The 25,376-nt window shown below is 31.6% G+C and overlaps 1 protein-coding gene across 1 annotated transcript; it reads left to right on the forward strand.

The window, feature by feature from the left end:
• Nucleotides 1-219: 219 nt before the first annotated feature.
• LOC134688346 (3'-5' exoribonuclease HELZ2-like) lies at nucleotides 220-24,611 on the forward strand. Its single transcript, XM_063548968.1, has 19 exons — nucleotides 220-462; nucleotides 1,190-1,342; nucleotides 1,863-1,919; nucleotides 4,327-4,479; nucleotides 5,224-5,313; nucleotides 6,801-6,919; nucleotides 8,658-8,700; nucleotides 9,774-10,058; nucleotides 10,518-10,669; nucleotides 11,163-11,211; nucleotides 12,276-16,098; nucleotides 16,380-16,468; nucleotides 17,144-17,269; nucleotides 18,365-18,505; nucleotides 18,966-19,567; nucleotides 20,139-20,375; nucleotides 21,046-21,217; nucleotides 22,596-22,763; nucleotides 24,234-24,611. Exons 1-19 carry the CDS (start codon nucleotides 318-320, stop codon nucleotides 24,380-24,382), a joined length of 6,753 nt encoding a protein of 2,250 aa, XP_063405038.1. The 5' UTR covers nucleotides 220-317; the 3' UTR covers nucleotides 24,383-24,611.
• Nucleotides 24,612-25,376: the final 765 nt, after the last annotated feature.

The raw sequence follows: 25,376 nt of genomic DNA on the forward strand, positions 1-25,376 counted from the left end.
AGAAACTTCACTTTAGAGTCGTTAAGTGTATATAAAATGTTTCTCCAACGAAAATCCAAACCGCCTTACAAAATTCTCAAAAGCATTTCGTAAATTATAAAATGTATGATAATTGTATATATCATGTCAAATAATGCGTTCTTATTCAAATACTACATTGGTAGATTTTGTTCATTATACAGGAGTTAGCGTATGAAATAAAGGACACGAAAGACATGGTACAATTTGGATTGGAAGTTATAGATGCAAAAATAGACAAAAGTATTGAAAATGATACATGTTTACGGAATTTAATTAAAGAAACCTGTAATAGCATAATGCAAAGAATTGATCAGGGAAAAAAGCCAAGGGAACTTGAGAATGACCAAATATTGAATCATAGCGAACAGGTCAACACAACAGTTTTCAATGGATCAACAATCAACGCCATTGTCAATGACAAGAATAGAGTAAAAGTAAAAAGTAAGAACTCTACTAGCATAAAATGGTAATGATGTTACATGTATCGTATTTGTTTATGTAAATTTCATGTGTGTGATCATACGTCAATTTTTGAAATATACGAATATGCCTTATATTGTACAAAGTGTACATATCATAGATAGATATATAGATAGATAATTCGGAACACAAAAATACGCGTTTGGTTTTTATCCAATGATGAGCCAAGTACAAGTCACGTTGCTTATTCTATTAAGGTTTTATTGAAATTACAACTTTAGGAATGTTGTTCTGGATTTATCTGCATATCAAAAGATAAAAGCAAACGGCTTTATTATTCAAACCTCGGGGGGAATAGAATTATCGTACATCAATAAGACATAATGTCCTGGTAAAGATAACACATCTTTTATCAACTCTTATTTAATTTAAATTTATCTTATTAGTCACCTTTTTACTTATTCATTTTTATTTGAGTGATATATTGTAAACTTGTTATAAGTTTGAAAAAATAAATGTCCTTATAAAGAATAATATAAGTCTCGTTGATTTTTATATCAGATCTGCTTTGATATCTCAACAGATACACTCTACAAAAGGTGGATAAGGTGTTACTGTGCGCATTCACGACTATAATTTACACTATTTAGTCTTTGGATGGTGTTTTTGCAGTGATGTTATACTTGAAGAGTTACATCAAGAAATGTTTGTTTTTATTTCTTTTGTATATGCATTATTCTAATTTTAGGAGGGACATTAAATAACCACATTCTTGAAAATAACAACAATGATAAAATAGTATGCAGACAAATCAAATCACCCTCCACTTCAGCATGTCCTTTAGTTGAAGCAGCATTACAAGTTCCCGAGATACCAAACGATGAAAAAGGAGTTTATATTGGTAATTTTCCTTTTATGTGTTGATAATTTTGTCAGTTGTCATAAGTTTTCTCATTTGGAGTCATGAAATAAAAAAAAATGTTCTAAACTCATAATATTTGAGATAAAAGGTCAGCAATGAGGTCATTACAACTATATCAGTCTATTTATAAGAGTGCTTTGAGCTTAATTTCATTAATGCAATGGCTATCTTTTACGACTGTTTTTTTAATAGTTCTTGTGCTTTGTTGTACATAGAACTGATAATAAGGAAGGCTTTTTGAAATTATCGGGGTTTTTTTTGTATTTCTAATCTGTATTTCATTTGTCGTTTTTACAAGGTCACTATTAAAAAAAGTATTTTGAATACTCTTACAATTATTCACCGGTTGCGTCTGACTTTGTTGAAGTTTGTTAACAAGTTGAAATGTTTTTGTTGTTGCTGAGTCTTTGTCTAATTATTGCAAATACACACATACAGCATCCTGTCATTCGATCAAATATTTTCTAAACTTAACTTGAGTTTTCCAATTATGTTTCAGTAGCGCAAGTGGAGCTAAAAATAACATGCGTAAAAACCCAAATTCGGGAAGTCCATGGTAAGTAAGTTAATGATGTAACCACATAGTTATATACTGTTTTTAAAATTATGCAATATCTAACTTTTATTAAATATGTAGCATCAGATACATATATAAATATATCTTTAGATTGCACTGTGTAAATATGCTGTTTCACAAACCATGCTTCTTTTATTGAGGTATATGACATTCATACTAGTAGATATTTTGTTCTGTTAACGTACACGTTCCAGATATAACTTCTATGTTTCAACTCATAGTGACATGCTTTGGGAATGTAGTGAGTATAAAACACATGGTAGCGGCGACAATTGAATTCCGAGGAAGCCTCAAAGTAAAGTTAGGGGTAGTGCATAATTTTGGTATAGGATTAAACTCTTAGTAGTTATTTGCATATAAATGTTGAAAATATGCGGCAAAATCCTTTGTTTTGACCTTTGAATAATATATAAGTGCATATGAATTTTTTCTTCTAGGATATAATTTTCTTACAAAAGTTCAAAGTGGCACCGTGATAGCTGCAAAGGGAGTAACTATGAAAATTTCATTGTCAATATGAACTGAAGTGCAACCTATTTTGGGTGAAAAAAGAGCATACAGAATTTCACCGAACTTGGTTTATCTCAGAGATTTTATGGAAACTAACTAAAATATATAGTTTTATAAAAATATTTCGTGATCATTGAGAACATCCTGGGCCTTAATTATGATTTCGCATAATTAATTCACAATTCACATAATCTACTTAACGCTAGTGTGTTATATCCTAAATATGTACTACATATTCCAAAAAAGCAGCAATAGTGGCAAAAACAGAGAAAAAAGGCTACCACTGTGTCCTTAATAAGATAAACAGCTGCGTTGAAGACCTTTTGTTGGCTTTCGTCCGCTTTCTGCTCTAAGTTCGGGATGTTGTCTCTTTTGACATATTCCCTGTTTCCATTCTCAAATTAAGATCAACAAAACAGTGATTTTTTCATGAAGTTTATTTTTGTCTAGAATGTTTGCGAGTGCCCTTGTTTGATTTGCACATAGGACAAGGTGAGCGACACAGGCTCTTAAATGCCTTAACAACATACTTACTTTAAATAAATGTACAATCAACAAGTCAACCTGTCTGCGGAACAAATTCAGTTACATTTTATATATCGTTTCTTTGGTCCAGAAGCAAAGAAGAAAAATTAAGCTGGCAGATAAATAAGTTTTTATTGAAATAAAAACATTTTCGGCAAGAATATTGTTCTACAATTATTAGGAGTCTGTTTATGTTGTAAACTGAAATTAAAAGAATCATTGGGCTCCGTCTAGGATATCGACAGGTTTTGATTATGAGCAGTCAATATCAGAATGGTTATGGCATGATCAGGGTCAATATTAATTATCAAATATTTTAATTGACCAATGAGAATAAAGTGCAGCTAACTGTTAACAAGCGTGTGGTTTCGTTCTCTTTATCTCGATTGCGATGTATGCTACTAAACATTATTTTGTTTTAACAGAAAAGGATGGATTATTTCATGATCCCACCAACTAACAACCTGATTACTTTCAATTACTATATACTGTTCATTGTATTAAATTTGTTTGTATATGTTTTGTAATTTTCTTATGGGAGGATGGCGATATTTCTTCCTCAACTTTTTAATTGTTGTCATTTATTCAGTTTTGTTTTAGTACTACATTGTAAATAAATAAAGGCAACAGTAGAACTAGTATACCGCTGTTCAAAAATTATTTACACCGATTGATAGAAAAAAAAGTTTCAAACTAAAACCGAGGAAACACATCTATAACAGGAAATCAACGTAACAACATTTAAGTGCAAAAACAAACGATAGTGCAATATGTATAAGAAGCAAACACTTTGATAAAAGCGCCTATATTCAGTATGTATATACAATACAAATAAATGTAAGAACACTAAGGAGAAGGAAATACAAAAATAAATAATATAATAGTACATTTCGGCATGCTAACCGCAGAATAACAACGAGCACCTAGAAATACTTTACGATTGTATTGACGCCACAAAAAATGACTTCACAGAATATGAAATCGGGATTAGATTTGTAATGGTGTTAATTAATGTATTTTATAACAACTATAAAAGTATTACTATAGAAATTGTTATGTTATATAATGTTAGTAACTGTCAGATGTATAGATTCTTTATGAAATACTGAATAAATGACCTTTGTCTCAAATCTTGAGTTAGAAATTCTACCAAAAAACACGAATTAAGCTGACAAATTTTTTTTGAAAGATAGTCATTTACTTAGGCCTATTTGACTGAATAATTACAGTAAATGCTTTAAACATTAATTCCATTATATGTATGTAATTATTAGTTCACATACGTCTTAAATGTCTAAATACATCGTCTTAACTAATTTCTCTCATTATTGGAGATTTCATCATTTTGCAGATTTGGCTTTTAACCAAACTGAGACATTCAATGTTATCGAACATTTTGCAGTCGGAATATTCTACAAAGAATTGAAAGGTTTCCTGTTGTATATTTCTGTTCTAAGCTGGTATACAAATTTCCTGTTAGAACATGAAATCATACATGGCAGCGGTAAATATGTTATGATGACTTACCTATTGAAAGCAAATGCATATTCTCAGAATTCAGATTCAATCAAAATTAAAAAATCTGTTGAAAACATATTTTTTAATGCAACAGCAAAGATCGTGACACACTTCTAACGAAGCATTATTGGATAAACGACTCTTCTACAGATTTTAATTGATTCATTTCGATCAAAATTATTATTTTATTTGTTCCATTTCATAATGAGTTAAATATTTTCAATAGAGATACCTCATCAGATACACTAGTGACAAAAACAGTTGAAAAGCCTCAAATGTACAACATCTGATATCAAGTACGTACAGATAACACGTCTAACACGTCACATTGCTTTTTGTTATGCCCCATCGACAACATGTCCGTTTGTCCGTCCGTCCAAATGTTTTGTTATATCAAATATTCAATTAAAACTGCGAATTTAAAGTTGGTGACCACTTGAAATAAACAGTTGAACTAAGTGACTACCACAACTGGACAGTTGAGACTTTTTGGCACAAAATTCAGTCTAGCAAGTGTAGACATTCAGAATAAACATAACAGATAGATCACCTTACATATTATCTAATTTATTATTTCTTATGATCAGGCAGGGGTATCAGATGTGGCTTACTGACAGTACAACAACTTCAAGCATAACTGTTTGTCAAATATAAAGTTTGTGAAACTACATTATCCATGTTTAGTTTTAACTTATGTTTAATGTTTAATATTTGTATTGATATCGTAAAGATTCAGGAGCTTCTCTAAAAATGATTGAAAGCCCTTATATGAAGGACGTAGACGTAAACGAAGCTTTGGGAAACTATTCATGTGATGACAGTAAGTTAATTAAAAAAGGTTAATATTCTAAAGAATGTCTTTTCGGCATAGATATTCACTATGCCTATTAGAGACTTACATTAAGACCAAATATACAAATACCGATTAAGAGTGCTCGCAGTTACTTAAAGCAAGTGAATGTTCATTAATAGCTATACAATAGATCGTCATGTTCTTAAATACTAAATAGTAAATCAGTGCACATCCTTCAAATTCATTCTTAAAGACTTCATTAACAGTCTGAGAGATAACATGATGCAGGACCAATACTTTACATAAATATGTAGCTATGTAATAGTAGTTTAGTTAGTGTTAGTACCGATATGAAAACATCCAGACTTTCATGTTGCTTTAAACAAGTATTTTGAAATAAACATTTTGTGTCCTGTTGGAATCATACATTTCGGTAAATCAATTATCAAAGAAAGGTAAAGTAAACTCTTGAAAAACAGACTGATCGTCCAAAAAAACAGCAAACAATAAAAGAACAAGTTATAAGTGCAACCGGAATCTCCAAAATAAGTTGGTAAATTCAGTTGCTCTTAAAGGGCAAGCAGTTGCCGACTTTCTCAAAAAATCATTTCTCGTATTGCAGCGCCTGCATATGATGTACATATTCCCCAGCTGATACAATTTTCCTGGCCTTGTATTTCCTACCATTATTTCCCTGACAGATGGTTGCTTTTTACCAAAATGTAACTTACCTATTTACCGACTTTTCATATCATATATCAACATACAGCACAAAAACAAGACTTGTTAGTTTGGAAAATGATTATCGATCAAATATACAAAAGTCACGCGGGCAATATTTATAGCCTTTTTTGCATAAAATTACGATACTAACAGTATTCCTATCTGAACATTTGCCTGAAGCCCGCATTATTGGTAGTTTAGCGTGTCGTGTTGTGCAGTTAACCATACACCTACTTTATTTATTGAAGTAAGTTTACTTTCGTCTATTTTGTGTCTGTTATGTACATAAGTGAAACTATATAAACTGATGCAATTATGCCTAAATATTTCATATTTAGTCAACAACTGTGAATCGGATGTTATTGAACATGGTTAACCGCAAGTGTGATTGTCATGAAATAACAGACATACTCTCACATTATGACGCATATCATAACATATTAATAATATCTCAAAGAGCTTTCATTATATCTCTGTTTGTTAGTTTAAGACTTTTTAAATTGCTTTCGATTTGATGATGTTTATTCAAAGGAATTTTGGTCATTTTTATTAAGTTTGACCATAAATCATTATGCTTACAAATGTATAAGAATAATTTGAATTGGACGATTTGTTTGTGACTATGGCGAATACAACGCTTTGTCACCACTGTCATTATATGTTCAGCTAAAATATCAAGGTGTAATCTCTCAAAGTCTGCTGTTATTCCTCTGTTTTAGAACTATTTTATAGTGACAATTTTAACAGCATAATTCTATTTGATAGCTATTTTGGTCAATGTGTATTTACAGCAGATGATGAAGATATAAAAGACACATATGAATGTGGGCGATGTAAAGCAAAGTTTCAAAGCCTAGACAGTTTCATGAGTCACAAGATGTCTTGTAAAGTGAAAAAAACTGGAAAGAAGGTAACTGAGGTTCATGATTGTTTTTTTCGTTTGCATAAGTTCATTTACCTGGTGACTTACTTTCATAATTAAGATGTACGAGTTTAACAAAAAAGTTGAATAGGTTTTACTCGTATATCTAAGTGTTTCCGAAAAAACAAATAGCATTTTAACAAAGATAAAATTCTCTTGTTGTTCATCAAAATCCTTAAATTGTATCAATTCATTACTACTGAAACACGATGTGTTGGGTACTAGAGAATAGGCAAAGGTCGCTGTTATGTAATTTCAAACATTTTCATTTTGAAAGTTTGAAATTATAGTGTATTGCCGTCCTTTACCGTGTTTCGGTCTGTAATGACATTGACCATGACATATATCGGAATAACATCGGGGGCTGAACACTACAAGTGCCTTTGGAAAACCTTGGTAAAAATAAATAGCAACAAATGTGGAATGAAGATAATATTCATTTATTCTGAAGAAAAAAAATAATTGACCATACAATTTAACAACTGGTATGATTTAAATAAATAATGGAAATGCAAGACGAAATCGATAAGTTCCAATAAATATTCCATAACGGTCAACCAACTCGTGATGGCGTCTGTAAAATTTACGAAGGGATGATTTCAACTTCACCATTTGGAACTCTTGGTTTAATAGCTTCCTTGTGAGCAGCAACCATCTATCAAGAAAATCATGATAGGAAATGCAAGCACGGGAATATCGTATCAATTGGGAAATATACACCCCGTATGCAGGTGCTGCTGGAATGTTGCTGCTTAGAAATGGAAAGTTCACAATTGGAAAGCTGAAATCATCTCTTTTGTCGTAAAGTTTTGTTTTCAATCGACCCTCATTGTCAATTTCTAGATTTTCGTCAAGATATGAAGCCGACTTGACTGTATCTGTAGTATCCTTAATCTCAAATACAATGTGATAGAGACGTTCCACATAGTCACCAAATTTTGAATTATTTAGTGAAAGAACATCATCTATATAGCGGAAAGCAGAGTTAAAGGAGATTGCTAACTTCTTATCTTTCTTCCTAAGAAGTTCCTGCATGAAGTCAGCCTCAAAGTAATAAAGAAATAAGTCGGCTAGTAGAGGGGCACAATTTGTTACCATTGGAATGCCGACAGTCTGTTAAAAAAAACACGTCCTCCGAACGTAACAAATATGTGGTCAATCAAGAAATCAAGCATCTTGATAATATCAGTTTCAGAGAACTTTTTGTTTGAACGGTTCTTACATTTATGACAGACAGAAAAGGAAAATTAAAGCATGTCCCTCTTTATCCAACACGGCATTGAAGTTATCAATCGCACAATTTATGTCGCAGTTTATTGTACACTGATAAATAATTTTTTCTGCATTATTATACTAATTTTCTGAGCATTTCTAAAGGCTTTTCCTAAAGTATTATGGTTAGGTAAATAACTCAAGTTCAATTTGTTTTTAAACATACCATGAACAATATTTTTAATGTATCTTAATCTTTTTCAGCTCGTTTAACTAAAGTTTACAATAGAAGGATAACATGTATCAGATATGTATTATGAGAATGACACACACTTCATCTCATATGCATTTCATAGATTATTTTGTAGGTTTATGAAAAAATAAATAAATAATAGGATGTAACCAATTCGAATCGAATCGATGAAAATATCAAACGTGAACAGTAAAAAATATCGATAGCTGTTCAAGATATTGGTAGTTTTTCCTTTAATTCATTGTTTTATTTACAATTCAGGTGACAAAGTCTGATGCTGATTCTGAGGACCTGACAACTCAGTGTAAGATTGAACTATATTAGTAACAAAGTCTGACTAGCATTTATGAATTTTTAGTTCATAATGTTTGTCTCTCATTATTCAGTTCTTCAGGACAAATGCTTGGATTTATACTAAAATAAGTTATTTTCCTTTTTGACGACTCGGATATAATGAACGTGGATTTTCACAAATTTGTATGGCTTATTTGGCGTTTGACATTGAGCATATCAGATGAAAGTTATTCATCGGCCTCGCGTCGTGTGGTCTGAATACGAAAGGGTACAACGTGAAATTTTCAAGCTGTCAAATTCATGTTCAACGATTTGACTCAAACTCTCATTTTTGATTTATAACATACTAAAATGTAACATTTAGTCTGAAGAAACCCAATTTTTACTGCATGTAATCGACAATATATATATATATATATCAGAATTTCGTGTGTATTTTAGCCTAGGCGCCATCTAATAAACTATAAACTACCGATGGTTATATAACCCAATATCAACATGAATATACATATAAATCGATGCGATCTCGTGCAATTTGATTTTTCTAGTCTGATTTTATGTTATAGGTTAAATAAAAAGTTAAGTATATTTTTTTCCTGTATAAAACAGATTTTTTATGGCCTGAATCAGTCAACGAATTTATTTCACGTTCAAATCTACGTTCTGTCAACCGTCAAAATCATTAGCCGGAACGTTGTTTGGCTGATTGGAAATTTGCATCAAATTTAATGTTTTTAGATATCATCTGGAAAAAATGTCTCAAACCAGAGAAATCGTGTCTAGTAATTTAGATTTATTAAGCTATTTTAAAACTGCAAGTCAATATATTGGTAGTTAAAATTTTGAATTTAGAAAGAGGGATTATTTGGGTTTCTTACGTATGAGGGATATATTATACTGGTATTTAAAGAAGAAAAAAGAGCAATTAAGTCTCATATACACATCTACATAGAAAACTATTGAAATTTAACTTCATTTCCAATTTTAACTTCAATGGTTTTACTAATGTTTGAGCTTTAACATTCCATTTACAAAATATTTCCATACACAATTCATCGTTCGTATTTTTGTTGTGTTTGATAGTTAGATATACACTTAGCACTGATGATGAACACGTTATGAATGACATACAAAAGATGATAAAAGAAAACACAGATAAATTTACGACAACGAATATGGGCAACGACTTCTACGAAAAGGGTAGCTTGGTGATTTGGGGGAAAATGAATACATCAGTCACAAAGAATAGAGAGTCAGTAAAGAAATGTATGGAAGTGTTTGTGGTAAACATGTTGGAAAACTGTCAGATAAATTCAGAAAAGGAAACAAAGGTTACCGTGAAACTAGATATATTGAAAGAAATAGAAGGTAGAGTACGACTAGTCCTTTTTTTTTTTTATATATATGCAAGAAGAGAAATATGCTTTTAGATATGAGACCCATTAATGGCCGTAGGCTGTTTTCTACTCGATGAATTTGAATGGATATGGGTTTGCAAACATATATCAAAAACAGCAAGTTGAAATGAGTAGTTATAACAAATGTTTCAGAGTCGGGAATTAAATTATGTTTTCTAGTATATATGTGAACAGATTTTCGATATGTGATGTAATACCAAAAACTAAAAAAAATGTCGAATATAAAAATTTTTAAACTTTAGGCAATGAAAAACTCACTGATTTTTTTTCTTCTTCCATTGTATTATTTGTCTGTTTGTCTTTACCTTTTTAAGGTATGGCCTTGTTAATTTATTTTCGACTTATGAGTTTCTATGATCCTCTGGTATCTTTCGTCGCTCATTTTCTGATCCGATAATTTTTTTTATAGGGTGTGAAGACGATGACGAGGACGTGTTTTGCTGCGGAAGATGTAACAAATTGTTTAACAGGATAGATACATTTAGTTCACATAAAAAGGAATGTAACAGGAGAGCAAGACTTTTAAGGACCATCAGACAAAAAGAGTTGCTTTCAGGAGAAGTAAGATTCTTTTCCAAGAAAATTGTTTTATAATCAATATAAAGCAGATTTCTAATAACGTTATGTGCATTTTTTCAAACTTTATATTTGCTTACATAACCTTCTTGTTCAACTGAAAACAGCAATAGTTCATACTGATTATGAATTAAATGTTAATGATACTCGAAGTTGACCCTTCAATTGAGTTTGAACTGTCCCGTTATTCACAAATAAGAAGTTTCCAGTAGAATGGGTAAAATACACATATTTTACTAATTGAGGCAAATCAAGTTTTAATTTATTCATTATCTTAATTCTTTCAAATTGTATAGCAATTAGACCAGGACAAATAGGAATACATATTTTCTGCAGTGAAATAAATGAAATCAATAAAGAGAACTGTTTTCTCTTCATTATTTAAGACTTCATGAAAGTGAAAGTGTTACAGAAAGCAAAAGTACATGTAAATAAGTTTATAATAAACCTGGTAAGCATTTTGTATTTTTTGTTTCAGAAACCACGAACGGTTGAAGCTCAATGCAATTCAAGTGAACAGACTATAGGTAGGTGCATGTATTGATTTATCATGGTTAATCTTCGACAATAAATGTTAAAATAAATCATATTATTTAAAAAAAAAAAAAAGAAATCAAATTATCTTGTTGCATATAATCTTGATCAATAAGAAAAATTGTTTACGAAGTTTGATAACACTGATAGTGCGGATTAATAAGTATTCGTTGGATATCAATTTTTGTTGTTATAAGTGAACCACGAAATTAAAGAAATAAAATGTTTAACGAACAAATAAATCCTGTGGTCTTATATGCAGACTTTGACAAAACCAAGAAATCAAATATCCCCGAAAATTGACGGATTGGTTTCAAATAGTTCAATGGTAAATACTAAATCTATATCAGATCTAGAACATGTTAATCTGAAATGCAAATAATCATGATTTTTACAAGAACAACACTCTAAGTAAAGTTTTTCCATGGCTTATTAACAAGGTATGGCAATCTTTAGAAAAAACATATCATCTGATCCTAGCCGGCCATTGTTAAAAGCTTGACTTTTTTGTTAAATAGTCTGACCACATAGGAGAATAGCAAACACCAACGTTCAAGTCAATCGTTAGGCTGGGCCAGGGATCTAATATCAAACATTAATCGTTATGCTACATGGAAACAACGGAGGTGGCTCCATCACGATTGAATCTTTAAAAAACACTCTTAGATTCAATAGGGATAAGATAAATAAATGATCAAAGTGTATGATGAAATCGTTCCTTATATTAATGAAACGATCGATGAAATATTAAATATGAAAATCTAATCAAGTATCCAAACCTATTTAAACCTTAACAAGTGTTATACTAGTAATGGACATTCATGAAATTTATCTAAAGGATCACGTTTTGATGAATTTTAAACAGACCCAAATTGTAATACTTTTCATTACTAGTATTTTAAACTTTTTGACAGGTGTTTGTATAAGGAATATAACATAACTTCTTTTGTGCTGAATATTGAATATAAATTCACCTTAAGGTATTATTAGCTGAAAATGTGATAGAATTTTGATAAATTTGCTAATCAACCGTGTATTTGAACTTTTACATTTTTAGATCCTTTGAAAACCAAGGAGTCATCTAACCCAATAGAAATCGGACTTTCTTTATATCCTGATGAATCCAAAAAGTATTACGAACAACTTCAAAACATTGAACCATCGGAAAGTGGAAAAGTTGTCCTCAGACAAATGAGAAAGAAAAAGAAAAAGAAACCTAGCACCTCACGTAAACCTGATACAGATGACTCAGATACAAGCTTTTTGGGAAGCGAAAGCAATTTTTCTACAATAAGTTCCTCAACTGACAGTGGTTTTGATACCGATCGATTAACGAATTTGACACAAGATATTTCAGAAGACATGGTTATTAATTCAGATTATAGTGAAGGCTCTATGTCATCTGCTGATGAGAAAACGCTCAAAGTCCTACAAGAAAGTTCAAAAGTTCAGGCAAGTTCAACTGATTTGTCAGAGCCAGAGGAAACCGGTAAATATGAAGACTTGAATTTTTATCAAAGATCTAAAAAAGGTTTAGATTTCGAATTGAAAGATGATTTAAATCTTATAAAATTTGGTCTTGACCTGTCACCTAGTTGCGTAAACGATCTCTCTTCGCATATGAAAAGACACAAAAAAGAATATTATGAAGATTTAATACTTGACAATAATAAGTTACAAATTCTCTGTAGGAATGAGCCCTCTAAGTACAAGCGAGGAATAATCGAAATTGAGGCATCACATATGGCAAAATGCACAGTATCAGATAAGGCAGATACAGATGTAATTGAAATATCGGGCCGTTCCAAATGTGGAAAAGCATACACAGAAGACGAGGTCGTAATTGAAATTTTAGGTCGAGAAATTAGCAGCTCTAACACTCTACGAATGGAAAAGAAAAAGCAGGTAGGAAAAACATATGGCAAAGTAGTTGGTCTGTTAAAACGAACTCGATGCAGGAACATGGACTACCCTGTATTTATTTGTGAAATTGATGAACATGAAATGGATAAGGCAAAGCCTATTTGTAAAACAATGCCCAAATTGCATTTAGTTCGTGATGAAAAAGAATTAAAACCGTATACAGTTGATATTTATAAATACAAAAAGCGAAAGCGAATATTAGAATTTCAAGAATCTCTGACAATAAACAAGCATTTGATAAAAGCTTACTTGTTCTATGTTGTCTGCCTGTCATGGGAAAAACTACAGTACCCAATGGGTGCAATTTTCAAAGTCCATCATTCGACACAAAATTACATTAAAAGTATGCGAATACTAGATTTGCAATATAAAATACCCTCTGAATACGAAGAAAATACTATGGAATCCACCAATAATTTACTACAGATGACCAAAGAAGAGAGTTTGAGTACAAAGTTATCCAATCGGCGTGATTTGACTGGTTTGAATATCTTTACAATAGATCCAGAGAAATCAAAGGTTTTTGATGATGCAATACATATAAGAGAAGTTCCTGGTGATTGCACTAAAGGATTACGCAATGCAGAACATTACGAAGTAGGGGTACACATTACAGATGTTGCATCTATTGTAAAGCTTAATTCTGCTATGGATATTGAGGCATTACAGAGAGGCACGACGTATTTCCCTGGTCAATTTCTTTTTCCGCATCATATGTTGCCAGAGCCAATATCTGAGGATATATGTTGTCTTTTACCGGAGCAGGAGAGGCCAACTTTAACTGTATTTTTATATTTCAATATAAATAAGGAAATCTTATTTGACAAAACAAAGTTATGTAAGTCAACCATAACATCACGTGCTAAGTTGAGTTATAGAGAGGTTCAGAATATGATTGATAATCCAGAATATGAACATGCTCTAAAGACGGAAATAAAACAACTGTATGAAATTTCAAAAACAATTAGAAAAAAGAGGCTTGGAAATGCAGCTTTATCTGTTCCTGTTGAACTTAATCTTCCCGGAGAAGGAGATTCTGATGCATTTGATGCATACTATTTAATAGAGGAATTTATGATTCTTACAAATTACATGGTTGGCATTCTTATCAAACGTAATTTCCCAGATTGTGTTCCACTGAGATGCCAAGATTCTCCATCGATTCAAAAAGTGAACGATTGGCTAACATTATATCCAAACATTTCAGATATCATATTACAACTGCAAGGTCGTTCTCTAGCTCAAGATAGACGCCTTTCAATGGCAAACATCGGAGAAACAGTACGAAATGATATTCTTCCAGTACAAAGTTGGGTTTGGAATTCATTTGTATATTCAGTTAGGGATGAAAACTTTACAGCAGCAAGAGTTCTTCTAGGGAGCGATGAACTACATCCTATGCATGCACTTGCATTGCATGACTGGGAAACAATTCAGGAAACTGCTGTTTACCGATGCTCTGGTACAAGCATTACAACAGAACGCCATTACTCACTTAATATAACCCCGTATGTGCATTTCACTGCTCCAATTAGGCGGTATATCGATATCGTTGCCCAAAGACTTTTCCATGCAGCAATTGATAAAGAACAATCCCCCTACAGCAGTGAACAAATTAAAAACATGTGCGTATATGTGAACAATGTGTCTAGAAATGCACAAATATATAGAAGTAAATGCCAAGAGCTTGTATTTGCAAGTATAGTTGTCAAAGAACCGTTCATGACTCATGGATTTGTAGATGATTTTACAGAAGATGAAATTAGATTAATCATTCCTGGTCTAAAATTTGTGCAGAGTCAACATAAATCTATATCAATATCCCACCTTCATGTTTGCGCTCCACCACAGACAATTCCAGATACTGACATCGTCAGGCGGACAGTTGAAAAAAATCGCTTAGTCTTAAAATGGAAAAAGCGTATTTATTCCATAAAACAAATGGCACCAAAGGGTAGAAATCCTAAAAGCGGTTATGTAAGAAGTACTGATGAGTATCAGAAAATCCATCCGCATCAAAATGCAAATTTTCATAAAGTAACAACTTGGGTTCACTATTTGAAACTACTTACTTCTGGAGCAAATTCATCACAGCTGAAAAGAGAATTAAGTTTGGATAGGTTACGTGCCGGATTTCGAGACAGATATTTACCAAGTGCCTTTAATACAGAGTTGGATATTAATTCTGAACTTCAAAATCCGAATACACGTGAGAATGGAAACGATCACGTTATGTTTCCTGAGCAATTTTCCCTCTTCAGTTTTTCGTTTAGTCATGGACAATGTTTAGCAGTTCAAATGTCAGCAGTCATGCGCAATGGGTTATTGATACCTGTAGTTGATCTCCTGAGTTTGACACATGGTATTAAATGCTGTCTTAAACATATGCGAGACCCAGTAAGTTGTTTTGAGTCTTATTCAACAGTCAAATCAAAAGATAACTATGCGACATCACAAGAGTATAAAGATACTTGGATTCCAATCATCTTAATGGAGTCGGCCTTTTCAGTTGTCAGAGAAAGTGGAATATTGATAAATGATGTAAATATCAGATTTCAGCAGAGAAATGGAGTTTTCACGTTAAGAACGGAATTTTGTTTTGAACGATGCTTAGATATAAAACTTATCACAACATCGTTTCTTGATGATCAAAAAAAGATATACGAGAGAGAAAGTGATATTAAAACTGGAGTGTCAGACTATCTATGTATACGTTGCCCAATAAATTATGGCGAAGGAGTACGGTTTTTAGGACAGAAACTTCACTGTCGTCATTATTTCTGGCTTGGTCATGCAAAAATCACTAGAGTGATAAAGATTGCTAAAGATACACCAGATGAACGAATAAAAGTTTTTTTTGAACTTACAAATGATGATATTGTTCCAGAGGCGATACGATATAAAGATATAGGAGTCAAGTGTAGCATTGAACTATTACAAAGGATAGAATCAAACAAGTAAGATAATTCAAAAACCGGCGGTTTGTTTATAATGAATTCATGTTATGTTAAACGCCATAAGCCAATAAGACGCATGATATTTATAAAGTGATATTTTCAGTTTCTAGTTAATGCAATCTATAGAACATTTGAATTTAAAAAGAAATGAATATTTGTTAATAGATATAATTTTAATCTTTACTAAGCAAATTCGTAACGCATGCGGTTATAAAGTTAACCGTGCATTTGTTTTTTTCTTATATATTTTGTTTAATCTCTTATCATCTAATTTGTTTTAGGAGAGTTGAAGCTTCTCTTCTCTATCTGAACCGCGCAGACATAACTCTTCCAAAGTCAATAGCTTTGAATAAACAGCCTCCAGATATTGGTAATATATTTTAACGTTTTATTGTATATGCATTATAAAAACAAATATTCACATTGTACCCTTTTGGAAGACCAATCTCTGTTGGCTGATTGCATATAATTTTTTTATCATTTTAATATGTACCTATGTAGTGTCTTTTTGATTATCATATAGTAGTTCATTTGAATATCATTAGTGATTCAATAGTCATTTCAATAGAATACGAAAGATACAAAATAGAAAACGAAATATCAATACCATTACAAAAAACAAAAAACGACCAACAAAATACAAATCACAGAAAAACTAATCTGAGTAACACGAGCCCAACTCCAAATCGACTTTGTTTTCAGATACTTAGAAACGTTATGCAGATCTTAAACTTTATATGTCAAACGTCGTGTCGCTCATTGAAGAACAAACTCAATAATAATTCTCATTCACTAGTGCCTGTTCAAGGCAAAGACGACGGGATTGTGATTAAGACAGTTGGAACAAATTGTGGTCTTTCACATTTAACACGACTATTTGTAAATAAATTTCATTGTCTCCAAAACAGATTACCATGCAGCAGGTTTTTTTTTTATATCATCACATGAAAAGCTTTATGAACGTTAGCGTCATTATGTTGTTGGTTCAAATGAAATCATTTTGGTTGTAATTTTGATAATTAATTCTTATTATTCATGAATTCAGATGAAAAATATGCAAATTTGGTGAAGTGTGACATTGAAATTGGACTTCCAGAAAATAACAAAATGCAGACAAAGGCTATCAGAATTGCTCTTCGATCAAGCTTCTCTCTGATTCATGGACCACCAGGTTTGACAAGTCATGAGAACATAATTATATTAAATTATTTTACAAAGCAATCGTTTTAAATAGATATTAAAGGTAACAGGCTAATAATTGTATATGCTAGACACGCGATGCGACTACATAAGGCTCATCATTGACGTTCAGATCAAAACAGTTAGAAAGCAAAACAAGTATAAAGTTGAAGAGCATTGAGGACTCAAATTTCAAAATAAATTGTCAAATACAACTCAGGTGATCAATGCCAGGGATAAGAAAATCCTTAATATTTTGAATAATTCATACTTTGCAAAACGTTTATTTATAAAAATTACCCTATAAATGATATTCTGTAGTGCTGATTACTAAGCTGATGATACTCTCCAGGAGACAAAACTTCCAGTAGCAGTGGCATCGACCATAATAGATACATTAAGATACATCTCACTTATCACTTTGTTGTGCATTTTTCCTTTGATCTTTGTTTGGTGATAATTTTTATATCATGCTATTCGTTTGAAAGGGAAAATTATCGCTTAATACTAAGGAGCCACGTGACATTGCTAATGAAATTGACATGAAATTGACAAAATAGGTAAAATAGAAATAAACTGATTATCATTGTTCATCTCAACTCGATTGTTTTGGTTTTTTTTTGCTTTCAACGTGACCGGCTCAAGTGAGAAAATCAATTTTGATGAGATAACCAACGATAATCTATACACATCGATTTACATGGAAACTTATATGATGTCGTTTGAGAACAAAACTTTACTACAAAAGAAAAGGTTTTGGAATTGGATAACGTATGCATACACTAAGAATAAGTTAAACTTCACTTTCGATTGATAATGGTCTAGTTTTGTGTTTTTCTATGATGAATCAAATATATTTGGTGATTTCAGAGAGAAAACATTCACACTGTGAATGAATACACGGAGATCTGAATGAACTGTAATTCTATCTGTTTACTGATATGTTAATTTTTAAACAATTAAAAAAGAATGAATCAATGTTTTCAAATGAGAAACATATTGACTCAGACATCTTTGAATTTATTTTTTATAGACATACATTTAACTTAGAATGTTTGTACGATTAACCATTTGATGTATATTACAGGTACTGGGAAAACAAATACTGGTATAAAGCTCATACATCTGTTTCACAAAATCAACCAGTTACGTCTTAAAGATGTCATGGAATCTTGTTGTAAAATCATATATTGTGGTCCATCTAATAAGTCAGTTGACCTAGTTGCAAGTAAGTTTAATTAAAGCCAATATATATTAACATGTGATCTAATTGTTTTAACTATAATGTCTTTTTGTTTTGTTCACAAATTGTTGTAAATGTAATAAAACTTTATTCGACTATCATACGAGTGAGAGGTTTGACTCGCTAAAACAGGTTTTATTCAACATTTTCAGCTTGAGAAAATATTTGTACCAAATCAGGAATGACAGCTGTTTTCAATTCGTTTGAAATATTTAAGCTTTTGATTTTGTCATATGTCTTAGGACTTTCCGTGTTGAATTTCCATCTGGGTTTTGAGTTCAGTATTTGTTATTTATCTCAATTCTTATCTCTGAAGCACATATCTTATATTCCATTTTTCTTAAAAGTGAATATTTTTGATGTTCTAAAATATAAAAGCATATCCATAAAATGATGTACAAAAGCCAGCCGAGTATTATATTTGCTCTTATCATTTTTTTTACAGGGCGCCTTATGAAACACTCTATTAAAGGCGGTCCTAGTATTGTACGTTTCTACGGAACCTCTATAGAACAGTTAGTCTATGAAGTTCCAGGAAAAGGCGTGTTCGATAACAAAGGGTCTGATTATAAACCAGATGAAGCTATGAATAATATTTCACTACATTATCTTATCCGAACTACAGGACAATATGCAAGAGAAATATCAGCTTATGAAGAAAACTTTAAGAGAAAGGCTAGCAACATTACTCTTACTAAAGTTAAAGAGTATAAGAAACTTTTGAGTACAGCAACCGAAGAAGAGCTTAGTAAACATGACGTCATTTTCTGTACAACATCAATGGTAACAAGTCCTCGACTTATAAAAGCAACAAGGGATAATGTTTCGCAGCTTATAGTTGACGAATGTGGAATGTGTACTGAACCGGAATGTATGGCCACAATAATAGCATCAAAACCAGAACAAGTCGTATTGATAGGAGACCACAAACAACTTCGACCAATTGTAATGTGTAAACAAGCAGCTGATCTAGGACTTGAAAGGTCCCTGTTCGAACGATACTCAAAAACGGCAAGATTTGTTCAGTTAAATATGCAATACAGAATGGTAAGATTATATTTAAATTGCAATGCAAGAGAAAAAAACATTCTTGTTTTCTCTTTTTATAGAGATCTGTTTTATGTAGCGACTTTGGGTTGATACTGGCCTCTTTCATTGATTTTTAATGCATATCAAATAGAATTTGTAAAAAGGACAGAAACAGCTTTGCCTGCATTATTCTTTTACTTATACACACTAATTGGAAGTGAAGAAATACAATTTACAACATAATAGAATCTTTGATTGTCTAGAAGTGAACATTATAGGTTTATATTCCAACATAAACGCATATTATTATGTAGTTAATATCATAATCTTGGTACCTTTTAACACCACTGGGTATTCAATGCTCTTCAATTTTGTACTTGATTGGCTTTACAACAATGTTTATCTGAGCGTCAATGGTGAGTTTTATGTCGTATTAAATAATAATCCTGGTACCTTTTTATAACTGATAATACCTCTCAATCGAAATTACATTAAGTGTTAAGATTTCAATGACAAAGGATTGTTCAACAAGGAACTATTAGCAGATACTTTGAAAATAATATTATAATAGGATTTCCTTATTTTACAGCATGACAGTATTTGTAATTTTCCGTCTGGAGAGTTTTATGAAGGATCATTGCAAACAGCTGAATCGCCGTCATATGTAGAAAATCCACGACTTTCTATATGGCTGAATGATCAAGGACTTCACAGGAAAGAAAGACACATTTTTAGCCATGTTGAAGGCACTGAGGAATATGTATTAGTTAGCACTGAGTCAGAAAACGAACATTCGTGTAGCAATAAAATTGAAGTTGATCAAGTGGTTAGTTTAGTGTAATATATATTTTATTAATTTATTGCTAAATAAGAATATCTTGTCTAATTATTTATTTGTGTATCTATTGTCGAGAAAAGAAAATGTTTGTATCTTTACCTTCTTTTTTTTTAAGATATGCAAAAAACATTTTTGTGGGTGATAGTTAAAGTTAGTGTGTTCGGATAATTCATTGTATGGGTGTGAAAATAAAATCAAAACCATAGAGTGATTTTTTTCAAAATCATACAAAGATGAAACCCGTATTGGAAACAATTTTAACGAACTAAATTGTTTATTAGTTTTGAAAAAAAATCGCTGTTATTGTTGTTTTGTGGGTGTGCAACATTACATTTATACAAACCTTCTACATTTTGTAAATAAAAGAACTTGTTTCTTTGCTATGATACTGTACTATGGTGTGAATTTGTTTCAATATTTGATATAGATTATTTTTTGGATCCAAACATTAAATATCATATTCTATTGTTACAAAATGTATTCAGGAAATATCCATTAGGATAATGTGTATTCATGTCCAATTATTGAAATATGATATTCATAGAGTTTTTTTTTTTTTTTTTAAATATCACGAACTTTACCTAATCACGATTAAAACCATAGAATAGTGGTCTTTGCTACACTATTCTATTGTTTTTTGTTTTTTTTTCAATTTCAGATCAAGATCTTCAAGCACTTATGTTACAATGAGAAAATTTTTAACAGAGGAGAAAAGTCGTGTACATTGAATATCATGTCCCAGTATAATGCACAGTGTCAGGAAATCAAACAAGCATTGGCAAGAGAAAAACTAGATCACAGTGAAATTCACACTGTGGTGTCAAGCCAAGGTAAACATTTCATATTAAAGGCCTAAAGCTTGTATCGTTGTATACTTAATACATTGCGAAAAGTGCCAGCAATTGTCTCTGATGTTATACATATGACTTATAGTAAACAATTGATATTAAAATGAAATTAAATAATACAGTGGACAACTTAAAGTAAAAGTTGTCTTATACTATATCGGATAATATGCGTCTCTATATTATGTAATTAGTTCTATTAAGATAACGTTATCATTAACAGCTGTGCCACTAATTCCTAACTTCAAAATTTGGTTAACATGCTTAGTTTATTTTCAATATAATTTTGTATTAAATTCTGGGTTATCTTTTATGTAAGTCTAAAGTGTTAATCGTATCTTTGTTCTAAGTATTAACTTTCAACTGAAATTTACTTACAATCTTACTTACAAATCATTTACCACTTAACATATAAAAAAATTGGAAGACCTGTTGGTGACCTTCTGCTATTGCTTTTTTTTATTTGGTCGGGTTGTTGTTTTTTGACACATTCCCCATTTCCATTCTCAATGTTATTGCCATATATATAGGAATCAAACTTTGCAGTTTGTGTTTCGTAACCTTCTAATTCTGTAGTCTGTAACAAGTCTGTAGTCGATAAAACATAAACACACCTGGTGTCAATAGGGTATCTGAAATATAAACGAAAATTTATTGTCTTCTCATATTACAATCGCTGGAAGCCAAACTTGCAATATCGTTTGTTGTATTTCAATAGACAATGTTTTTTTTTTTTTATTGACAGTACATTAGGTTTTACAACGGCTCAAGTTCAGGGTACACTATTGTGTGGAAATTACGCAATCTGCGGAATAAAATAGGCGTAATAAATTTCATAAACTTGAAAAAGACAAATCAATGAGAAAACATAAGAAAGACGAAAAAACTTAAGAAAGGATACACTACTTGAAAAAGATTTTTGTTATTTCTAAGAATTACCATAACATGCATAAACATCCATATATCCATGAATGAAACATGTCGCAGTTAATGAGCCATGCGTTTGGTTTGGTTTTTTTCTCATCTGAATAAACGTTAAACATTGCATGCTGATACGTTTGCAAACAAATTGTATTATTAAATATTAGATGTGATGTACTCAAAAGAATTATTTTGTTTTCGGCCTTTTCTGGGAAATATATGTTACCAGAAAGGCAAATGGAAAATATATTTATGGTAACATTTTGGATTTTTTTCAACTTTTTCAGCTACTTTTTGTCGCTACAAAAGAAGACTTGCATTGACGATAAACAATCCTTTTATGACTTGAGCATCAGGTTTACATTATAAAACATATAAATTTTACTTGAATTTATCCAATATTTCTGAGTAAGTTGTAATATCAAATGCTTATGTAATTCAGGAGGAGAATGGGACTATGTCATATTCAGCCTAGTGAGATCATTACCTGATTACAGAATAGAACCTCATCCCACTAAAGGATGGTGTAAAGAAAACCTCGGCTTTATCACAGATCACAACCAGATAAATGTAGCGCTCACAAGAGCCAGGAAAGGATTATTTATCATAGGTAATCATTGTTTATTTTAAAATATAGAAACTACCTTATGAGCATATATTAAAAAAATATGTCTCTAAATATTAAAATTTATAATTCTATAATGTACTAAGCAAAGAATATTTTTGTAGATATCTCATAAACTTATTGGTGAGCTTATGATGATGTTTCTTTTAAAAGAATAATAGATTTTGGGAAAAAAAAGAAATAATCTTACCCATATATCATGAAAATATTTCAAAATTTACTATTGTCTTATAATTATTTTTATCCATATATCTTTAAAGAAATACAAGACAAAATGATGTCCCTGCACTCCACTCTGAAGTAACTGTACTATAACCAAGTCACTGTAGGACTTTCTTTGAAATATATTTGTGTCTTGGAGACACAATTGATGCCCCCGTAGTTGACCATTTTACCTATTATGTCTGTTTTGTTCACGCATCGTTATGAATATAATGGAGTATGATGCAACTGTCATAAAAATGTGAGAGGTATAGCGCTATAAAACCAGTTTCAGTCCACCATTGTCTACATGAGAAAATGTCTGTACCAAGTCAGAAATATGTCAGGTGCTGTCCGTTCTTTTGATGTGTTCTATCACCTAATTCTAACATTTGATTAGTGACTTTCCGTTTTGAATTTTCATCGGAGTTTAGCATTTTTGTTATTTTACTTTATGCAATGTGTTATTTAAAAAAAAACTATAACATTTAGCTGTTTATACCCCAAAAGTTCAACCATCTCCCAAAAGAGCAAATATTAATTAAATCAAAACCCGGCCCACATGAACCTTCAGTATATGTTGAGTTGGAAGGACAAAAGGAGAAAAAAAGATATTACGTATTAGAATAAGAGAAATTGCGATAGTTGAATATTTGTGTATCAGTAGAAAAATAATGTGGAGGGTTTTTACTAGTTTGTTAGTGCCAATCCTCCCCTAAGCTTCAAAACAAACTAACTTATGAAAGAGCTTCAACCGTACAAAATTGGAAACAAATAAAATAAAAAGTAGTTGAAAAAGGCTTACCACATCAGATGGATAGTCATAGATGGAGAACAGCGGAAAAAAACAGAGTGGACATGGCAGCTGTTCCACAACAAAACGACACTTAGTACAAAATCCTAGAAAGGAATTCAAAATTGTGTAACACATTATCCGTATTTTCATGCAAGAACCAAAGATCATCTTATAGGAATGATAGTTCTCTCGGGGTGTTATGTCTACGACAAGGAAAATCGGCTTAGTGATTGTTACAGAATAAGGGTATCAATTTCTCTACATGCGCAGTCCGACGACTGGATAAATATCTGGTCAGTTATGCTCAAGACAAACATCGTTTATTGCTCTGAATAGTTTATTTTGAGGTGTGGTGTTATTGTTTTTAATGTAGACTTAAAATCAGTATGCATAAAAAAAAGAAAATTATTGATGTTTTGTGTACCTTAATAGAGATGAACACGATTTTATTTCCACAGGAAACAAGCATCTTTTGACGTGTGATCAGGTGTGGAAAAACCTAATTACTGAATATGAATCTAAAGGTTGTGTTATAGATGGAGCCAACTTTCCCAAAGAAGTCTTATCTGCAAATAAAAAGAGGAAAGCTAGTAAGAAAAATCCTTGAGGTGGACAAGGAATCATTGCCTAACAATTTACCTCAACAATTTTCAAAAATTTCATCCCCCTTAGAGGACAGTTTATATCCCAATGAAAAGGTGTACGAATGACTCATTTAACGATACACATTTTGATTACCACAACTCCAAATCCATTGGAATAGTTTACATTTATGAATTCGAGAATATTTATCTTACTTTGTTACATTTTCTTTATACAAAATACATATCAGAATTAATTTTTATCTGGCCTTGACAGAGTAAAAAAGCGAGACATAGGTATGCTGTTTCCGGCGTCGGCGACGGCGACGGCGTCAACAATGTATTAGTTTGTGATTAGCTCAGTTTTATGGAGAACCACTAGTGGTATGTCAATGATAATTAGTATGCAGATGTATTACAATTGCCACATCTCATTTCCATGGAGATTATTTGGCTCCGCCCCCTCAGTCATGGTCTATTGACTTTGTATGGTTTTCTTACTTTACATGTATTAGTTTGTGATTAGGTCATTTTATGGAGATCCACTTGTGGTACATCAATGATAATTGATATGCAGATGTATTAGCATTGTCACATCTCATTGCCATGGAGATTATTTGGCTCCGCCCCCTCAGTCATGGTCTATTGACTTTGATTGGTTTGCTTACATTACATGTATTAGTTAGTGATTAAAATTTCAAAAAGGCGAGACATATCTCTGTGATAACAGTTTATTAATCCTTGCAGGAGTTCGCTTCCATCTTTTTCTGTATACCAGAAATAAGTTTTCAAGTTGTGATTTTAGTAATGGTTAGATAAGAGTATATAATAAATTGGCATAATAGAATATTGTCGAAAAATTTGGGGACAAATTACGAACTTGTAAATTGTAGATATTTTTGAAAACAGGAAGAACATTTCAATACGATACAGAAGTGCATTTGTTAAAGTTAGGTGTGGCGTTGCCCCCTTGTAAATAGAAACAGGCCTTGAAGGCATAAAACTTTGCTCAGTGCTCGG

This window comes from Mytilus trossulus, chromosome 10 (genome assembly GCF_036588685.1).
Source record: "Mytilus trossulus isolate FHL-02 chromosome 10, PNRI_Mtr1.1.1.hap1, whole genome shotgun sequence".
NCBI lineage: Eukaryota > Metazoa > Mollusca > Bivalvia > Mytilida > Mytilidae > Mytilus > Mytilus trossulus.

Excerpts from the sequence above, each read along its gene's own strand:
- LOC134688346 (XM_063548968.1), top strand. The coding sequence starts at position 318 with ATGCAAAGAATTGATCAGGGAAAAAAGCCAAGGGAACTTGAGAATGAC. Across the intron at positions 1,920-4,326 it reads CCAAATTCGGGAAGTCCATG|ATTTGGCTTTTAACCAAACT; the intron begins GTAAGTAAGTTA and ends ATCATTTTGCAG. Across the intron at positions 16,099-16,379 it reads CAAAGGATAGAATCAAACAA|GAGAGTTGAAGCTTCTCTTC; the intron begins GTAAGATAATTC and ends AATTTGTTTTAG.